At 34.5% G+C, this 8,688-nt stretch overlaps 1 protein-coding gene across 1 annotated transcript; it reads left to right on the top strand.

Moving 5' to 3' along the window:
- Nucleotides 1-6,592: 6,592 nt before the first annotated feature.
- Nucleotides 6,593-7,120, top strand: LOC149966654 (baculoviral IAP repeat-containing protein 7-B-like). The gene has a single exon (XM_090167564.1). It carries the CDS (start codon nt 6,593-6,595, stop codon nt 7,118-7,120), a length of 528 nt encoding a protein of 175 aa, XP_090023690.1.
- The last annotated feature ends 1,568 nt before the right edge of the window (nt 7,121-8,688 follow it).

Below are 8,688 nucleotides of genomic sequence, written 5' to 3'. Positions count from 1 at the left end.
TTACGCAAAAACCTAATAAACATAAAGAAATAGTTATATTTTTAATAAATACAAAAAATTATTTACAACTGTTCAAAATGCCCACCTTGGGCTCTAATACTCAAACGACAACGTCGTAAAACTGATTGACGAACGTTTTCTAAGATTTCTTGTATATTACGAATAGTCTCACGATCATCGACTATGCGCTGCCGTAAGTCGTCGCCTAATAAATTTAATTTTTTGGGAGTAAATGACACATTTAAATAAGACTTTATTAACTTCTAAAAATGACTTATTTTGACAGCATCAATTTCGTTAAGATGGAAATGAAAAATCGGTTAATTTGAGACTGCAAGAAACGTAATTTTAAGGTTAAATACATCTTTAAAATTAGGAACATGAAAACTCTTCTATTAGGTTTAATAATGTAGCCTTATTACTACGTAATCATCTCAGATAGCATCTTACACGATGCTAGTAGTATAGTACCGTCTTCCTAGCCAAGCGGGGGCGTGGCTACCGCGTCCACAGCTGCGTGACGGGGGGAATGAAGCGGGGAATCGCGTTGCCCACCCCCCCTCGGGCGCGTGTCACGCGCGCGTAACCTGAATAATTAATGAGATTAACAGGTGTTAATTAATTAGTCGACCTGTCAATCAACCTGTTCAAGGTCATTTAAAAAGGGTGGATTACCGTTCGGGGTCATTGACCTGTTCTATGGATAGTATAGTAACATGTGTTTGGTAAGCGCGAAAAGGATCAATGAACAAGTGGAGGGGAGGTAAAGTTTGTATTTACTAGTTATAAAGTTTGTACCTTTATAATTAACCGTTAGGGGTATTTCATCTGGTAGCTATATGATTAACAACTCATTTTTTGCGGGAATTTAACATGTGTTTTGGGAAAGCGACGCGAGGATCAGTGAACAAGTGGTTAAACTCTATAGGTCTATTACATGTTTGACATGATTTTGGCGGGGAAACGGGTATAGTTTGTACTCTATTGGTCTATTACATGTTTGTACCTTTATAATTAACCGTTAGGGGTAATTGACCTGGTAGCTATATGGTTGAACTGTTAAAGTTTTGGCGGGAACATATGTTTTGGTTGCAGCGCGGTAAATTGTAACTCAACTCTTAAATGGTTTATTAATGTACACTTATGTTTGACATGAATATTAATATATGGCTAAAGTTTGTACCTTTATAATTAACCGTTAGGGGTAATTGACCTGGTTGCTATATGGTTTACAAATCATTTTTGGCGGGGATTTAACATGCGTTTATGATGATGTAAGCGCGAAAAGGATCAATGAACAAGTGGAGTGGGGTAGAGTTTTTATTTAATAGTATAAAAGTTTGCATGGTTTAATTACCTGACAACGGTTAGGAAGCGTCTTTGACCTGAACAAGTGATCTCTTTTAGTGGATGTTATATGGTTGAACTCTTAGCCATTTGGCGGGCGGTAAACATTGTACATTACGGGGTAAAGTTTAATTGTTAAGCCTGGCCATCGTAAATAATAAGCCTAAAATTTATAAATTGTAAACTGTGTATTCAAGGTTATTTTTGGGGTGTGTAACAAGTTTTCCCTATATGGTTCGATCAAAAAGCCGCGTCGCGTGATCATCTGATTTACGGTTATTGAAAGGGGTCTTCCATAAATAAAATTATTAGTTTGTCAATCATGCATTGCATTTTTTAGGTATATACGTCGCTATCAAGTTTCAATATTTGGTTAAGTTGCCCCAAACAGGGGAATCATTATTCGTGTAAAGTTAATCTAACAATGCCTCACGTACATAAATCGTTTACGTATACATTGTTTTATATTACCGTACCATCGGTCTGGTCTAATAAGAAATCGAACATGTTTTGTTCGCGAAAGATAAGGAGAATGAGATTAAGAAACTATCATTTTTAATATTACCACTTCTATAATGAGCTAAGGTAGTGCCTTGGGGTCTAGTTGCGTTGGGGACGTGTTAGATATTTTTAAATGCAGAAAATTAATTACTTCTGAGGGTGGCGCGGTAATAATTATCAATTACTTGTAAAAGTATATTTACAACGTCTTTGTAGACTTCTTAATAGTACATAACGGGGTAAATTGTCAAGCGGGGCCATCTTTGTTATTTTTTGGAAATGTAAACGCCATATTTCCTTTAGATCACGTACAATGTTGTTTTGACGCTTATAAACAAGTTGTTCCCAACGGTTTTTTATATATTAACACGCACCTAAAAAGTCGCTAGATGACTTGGGTATAAGCTGATTAATATTATGACATTGTTTCGGCGTCGTCATTTTAAGTTCAATGTTAAATTCGTTAACCTCGCAGTTTGAAATAAGTTGTACCTATATTAAGAATAAGCTTGGGATTATTAACAACGTTTGCAGCTCTGGCCTTATAAATGTTTCACAGTCTTTACGCACATCGTATACATTTTCCTCAAAATATCAGTTTTACGCATAAAATTTAATATTACCGCTTCTAAATCCTAGTAAATATAATGCATTTATACATTGACACTATACGAAATATTTACATAACAGGGTCGGTTCGCGCTCATGAAATTTAAATAATAGTAACCTTTGTAGGGTAAATCACTTGACTTTGTAATGGATATTTCAATAACCGTTCATCATTTTAATAGATCAATGACGGTTTGAATTAATACTGTGGTATCTTAGGTATAATTAACAACGTTTGCAGCTCTGAATTTTCGTCGCTAAAGGATATGTCCATAAAGATTGATTATAAAAAGTTAAACACGCTGGTATCTATGGATTCGGGTTACCTAAAACCGTTACTTAAACAAGTCGCCCCTATATGAACTTTTAAACGGTTATTCGTGTTAAACGTGTACATTGCATAAAACATTTACGACAACATATAACCTTTGCAGTCGAACATGTCTGCGATTCTTTATAATTTTGCGTTAGTTTATCAATAATATCGTGTATATAAATTATAGTATTAAGAACTATACTTGTATTGAGCCGTTATAAATGTCGTAAAAATGTTTGATATTGAATAAACTCTTATAAACGTAACAAATAACGAACGTTACTTAATTCGTTGACCGAGGGTATTAAAGAGCATTATAGTTTCACCACCAGGGGTAAATTAAGAACTTAGTGGCAGCACACACTACCCTGATTGTAACGAATGCATTATTAATGTAAGCAATGTTTAAATACTTGACCAACGAATGTTCCTGTATGTTAGTTTAATGTTGATATTTCGGTTAATATTGCAGTAAAAAGCTAAGCCTAACAAATACGTTGTCGTCAAAACTCGGACCAAAAGCTATAACTTGTTACTGAAAACATTTATACTTTCTGTTATAATCTCCCGCGTATTGACTTAGTAATAATAATGGTTAAACGTATTTTATAGCGTCATATGAAATAATGGGCGGAAATAACTTACTGGCAGGTGTTTTCGGTATTGAGTGTGGCGGCTGAAAGGGCAATTTTGGACTATTTGGTACCGTTTGAGAGGCGGTATTATTGAATTATACTTGATAAGTTTAAATAAAGTTTAACATATTGGAAGAAATGGGTCATTCCATGACAAATCGTCCAAAGGTATCCACCCTACCTTTTTAGATTTGGATAAAAATTTGCCTTAAGGGTTATTTTGGTCGTAAAAGCCGATTTACAAATTATTTTTAATGTGCGATAAGCGGTTTTTGAGATATTCGCTATAGAACTTTAGCAAAAAAGGCCAAAAAGGCCTCAACACCAAAAACTTGGAAATTGATATCTCCGTCAATAAAAGTCTGATTTTAATGGGATAAAGCTTATTGTAAAGCATTTTTCTTATACAACCCAGCATAAAATTTTAAAAATTCTATATTGATTTTCTTAGTCTCAAAAAACAGTTTAAATTGTATGACCTTTGACCTTTACCTGTTACCCCAATTTTAGTGAAATATAAATATTTTTTTCGAATTCCCCGTTTATGATTTAGTCGGAAAGATCAAAATCCCAAAGTAGTATTTTTAGTTCTTTAGAAATAAATTATTTTGTACAACCCCTCGTGCAGTTTTAGAGACATGGAACTTGGTAAACATATCTTGTTAGTCCAGTCGATTTAAATTAAAAACGGGGTGTAACTAAAAAAAAATTGAATAGAATTTTTCTCTTTTGCAATGATTTCCTAAAATCGGTCTGAACAGCCCCTGAAAAATTTCCATGAATCCCACCATGGGAAAGTGGTCAAAGGTGGTCACAGGTGGTCAAGGTAGATTTTATTTGGAAAATACGGTCGGGGAAAGTTTAAAAAAGTTATTCTGACTTCATGCTTTGAGATAAAAGGCTGAAATTTGGTGAATATACTTCACAGCTATAGGGGATAATTATAGGTCAAAGCTTTTTACCGCCGCCATCTTGGATTCAATATGGCGGACGCAAGTTCGGTGTAAATCTCGGAATATCTTATCAAAAAGCCTTATAACGTATGCAAATACTCTTGATATTGTCTATTATCTATTTTTCCGGTTTATCACGGGCTTGCGCGGTAATAATATTTTCCCGCCATTCGCAAAATACAATATGGCAGCCGTTTCAACCTACAAGAGAGAGAATCACAATTGTTACTTGGACGATTTATGCCGAGTTTTGGCTTATTCTATAGGAAACTACATTCTCGGAGCGTTCCCGTCAAAATAAACACTATTAAAAAAAAGAAACATGAAATTAACCTAAATAATTTATTTTAAAAATTTTAAAACTTAAATATTTTCGGTATCAGAGTTCAATATCCGGTTTCAATGAGTTTTCGCAAATAGCTAATTGGCAAGGTCCGCAGGCCGACGAACAATTAAGGCTTTGGCTTTTGCATCGACAACTCTTATCGGAGCACCTCTTGGTACATTTGCACCGTACTAAATTTAGTAAGCAAATTATAGCTGGTGTTAAGTCCATCGTTATCGGACCACCCTCTAATATCCGTCCCCGGTCACTATGGTTCAGATTTTTGACGTTTTATTTCCATACAAATACAAATAGTTAGGGGAATACTCTCGGGTTTCACAAGTGAACTCTTAGATGCAATTTTTGAAAAAAAAAAAAGGCTTTGTAATGACCGTCAAAGTATCAGTTGATGTACCACCAAACATGGACTAATAGATTTGTATAGCCCCGTACCGTAAATAGATACAGAAACAGATAAACCCTGTTCCTTTAGAATAAGTCCAAACTAAATCGTCCCAGTAACAATTGTGATTCTCACTCTTGTAGGGTGAAACGGCCGCCATATTGTATTTTACGAATGGCGGGAAAATATTATTACCGTTCAAGCCCGTGATAAACCGGAAATATAGATAATATACAATATCAAGAGTATTTGCATATGTTATAAGGTTTTTTGATAAGATATTCCGAGATTTACACCGAACTTGCGTCCGCCATATTGAATCCAAGATGGCGGCGGTGAAAAGCTTTAACCTATAGCTGTGAAGTATATTCACCAAATTTCAGCCTTTTATCTCAAAGCATGAAGTCAGGATAACTTTTTTAATTTTCCCCGACCGTATTTTCCAAATAAAATCTACCTTGACCACCTGTGACCACTTTTGACCACTTTCCCAAGGTGGGATTCATGAAAATTTTTCAGGGGCTGTTCAGACCGATTTTAGGAACACATTGCAAAAGAGAAAAATTCTTTTGAAATTTTTTTTAGTTACACCCCTTTTTTAATTTAAATCGACTGGACTAACAAGATATGTATACCAAGTTCCATATCTCTAAAACTGCACGAGGGGTTGTACAAAATAATTTATTTCTAAAGAACTAAAAATACTACTTTGGGATTTTGATCTTTTCGACTAAATCATAAACGGGGAATTCGAAAAACAATATTTCTATTTCACTAAAATTGGGGACACAGGTAAAGGTCAAAGGTCATACAATTTAAACTGTTTTTTGAGACTGAGAAATTCAATATAGAATTTTTAAAAATTTATGCTGGTTTGTATAAGAAAAATGCTTTACAATAAGCTTTATCCCATTACAATCGGACTTTTATTGACGGAGATATCAATTTCCAAGTTTTCGGTGTCCAGGCCTTTTTGGCCCTTTTTGGTAAAGTTCTATAGCGAATATCTCAAAAACCGCTTATCGCACATTAAAAAAATTTGAAAATCGGATTTCTCGACCAGAATAACCCTTAAGGCAAATTGTTATCCAAATCTAAGAAGGTAGAGTGGAAAATTTCAAAAAATTTGGTCGATTTGTCGTGGAATGACCCAAATGCCTTTCTTCGAAGAGTACCCTTTAATAACGCTCGTCTGTTTAACTATATATTTGGTTTTGTTTTCTTGTGCCAGGTGTTTTGAAAACCATAACCACTAGATAGCGGTTTTTAAGTTACCGCTAGGTGACGCCAGTTACAATTTACCGCTAGGTGACGACAGTGGCCGCTACGTGACGTCGGTTACATTTTACGTGAGCTAAATTTTTAACCAGCTTTAAATACGTAAAAATGCACTTTGAAAGAAAAAGAATAGAGAGTTTCAACTCAAATTTTTCGGCAACCTTTTTAAATGTAAACGAGTTGGCCAACGCCGGCTTTTTTTACACTGGGAATAAAAATATTGTCATGTGTTTCTGTTGTGATGGTTTGGTTAACGATTGGAAAGAGGGGAATGTACCTTTACTAATTCACATCCAACGGTTCCCGAATTGCAAATTTGTTCAGGATGAAACTACGGATAACATTCCCGTGCTACGCGAAACGAACGATTTTTGGAATTTAGGACCTATGCGATCTGAATTTCTGAGATTACAGTCGTTTAAGGATTTCCCGATTGATTACATAGACGTGAGAGATTTAGCACACGCAGGTCTCTACTACACGTATAACCAAGATTGTGTCAAATGCTTCTGTTGTGCTGGAGAGCTATTAGTTTGGGAACAGAACGATATTCCGATGAAAGAGCACGCTAAATATTACCCGAGATGTAAATTCGTTTTAAAACAGAACGGCGGTAATATACCGTGCGAGTATGATTCAAACCAAGCGCCCTATTCAAGCACTAACGAGAAGGCTCTGGTCTATAGCTTAATTACTCATGTCATTGAAACTCTAGATCGGAAGAAATCTAGACCACTTTGTAGCATTTTATAATTTTCAACCAGAAACAATGAGTATTAAAATGTAGACTTTAAATCAAACATCGTTTTCAACATATTAAAACTGATATACGAAAAGACTATTCTGAACGCGTTGGTAAGGAAATTTTAAATGATGTACAATTAAAATAAGCTATTTTCGTACGTTACGCATCGTCGCTAGTAGTGCCTGTCCTGAGGAGGCTTTTTTGAAAATATACTGAAACTATTATTATCATGGTTCCTCGTGTATATAATTTGCTAGTGTACACTAATTTTTCGTATGGTATAATAACAAAGAACACATTTACTAATAAAAAATTTATTTATAAACTGTTTTTCAAAGATATTACGTCATTTAAACAATGATCAATCAAATCCCTTACGTCAAATGGACAATAACCTATAAATTGTTCCAAAAAATCTTTTTCCACTTGGTGATCCTGAGAAATACGAAAGGCGGCACAGGGAATTTGTCGCTTCTGTAATGGTTTATAACCCGCTTGAAATTTCGAAAAATTGTCGACCAAAACACTAAACATTAGGTCTATAACCGGTACGCTTTGTTTTAACAGACTTAACTGTTCATCTATACACACTTAAATTTCATTTAAAGCTAGCACTTGCGCTCTACTAAGTGATAGACTGGCTGATAAGTTTATTTCGTATTCCAAATATTTTTGAGTAAACGGCATTAAATTCCATGAAAATCTTCCTCCCGAACAAGAAACTTCGAAATTGTGTTCAAAACTACAATCGGAATAAGGTTCGACGGTCGGAATTGGCAGATAAATCTTTTTTATTGTTGTTGAGTTTAGATTTTCAATGACTGAAGACCATTCTTTTGTAAGGGCGTCCCATGTTTCTAAGGAGATGTCCGTACTTTGGGCTCCATTAGAAATATAAATACCTGGCTCTTTGTTAAATATTGATACGGTCACTACCAATTAGGTGGGTGATTGTAACGTCAGAGAAACTAAAATAAAATACTTGTTAAATAAAATTAAAATTTAAAAAAGTTTTAACGTACCCTTTTTAAAGGACATTGTATGAATAATCCACTTTTTGTTATCGAATCAATTCAACTATAAAATTTTGTCCTTGTATAAAACGTGCAGGAATTTTTTAATAGCTCGCGGCCTAGTTTCCTCGGCAAAAAAACTTTCTCTTTCAGCGTTTTTCTCTCACGCCGAGATAACCAGCTGGTGAAACTCCGCCTGAATGAGGGAGGCGTGTAAATTTATACCAAACGCTTTTGGGCCAAGTCCTCCTGCATATTTTTTAAAATGTTAAATAATTACACATTTAAAATTTAGTGATACGTAACAATAAGTTTACCTCTTTTGATCAGTGTGTTGCTTTATTTTAATACAACCTATTATACAATTTTTTATTCAATTTTTTATACAATTTTTATACAATTTTTATACAATTTTTTACAAAACGTGTTATAAGATAATTTTTAACTCGGAACCTAGAAATGGAAAATGGTATTAGAATTGTAATTATTTTTTCGGAACCTAATGTTTTACCTCCTTCTACGACGATAGTGATTCCCGGAGCTGTAATTAATATTTAAAATTA

The sequence above is a fragment of the Leiobunum rupestre genome, chromosome 1 (assembly GCF_980474605.1).
Source record: "Leiobunum rupestre chromosome 1, qqLeiRupe1.1.hap1, whole genome shotgun sequence".
In the NCBI taxonomy this organism is placed as follows: Eukaryota; Metazoa; Arthropoda; class Arachnida; order Opiliones; family Sclerosomatidae; genus Leiobunum; species Leiobunum rupestre.
Note: the sequence above shows the minus strand (reverse complement) of the source record. Positions and strands in the feature narration are given on the sequence as shown.

Excerpts from the sequence above, each read along its gene's own strand:
- LOC149966654 (XM_090167564.1), top strand. The coding sequence starts at position 6,593 with ATGTGTTTCTGTTGTGATGGTTTGGTTAACGATTGGAAAGAGGGGAAT.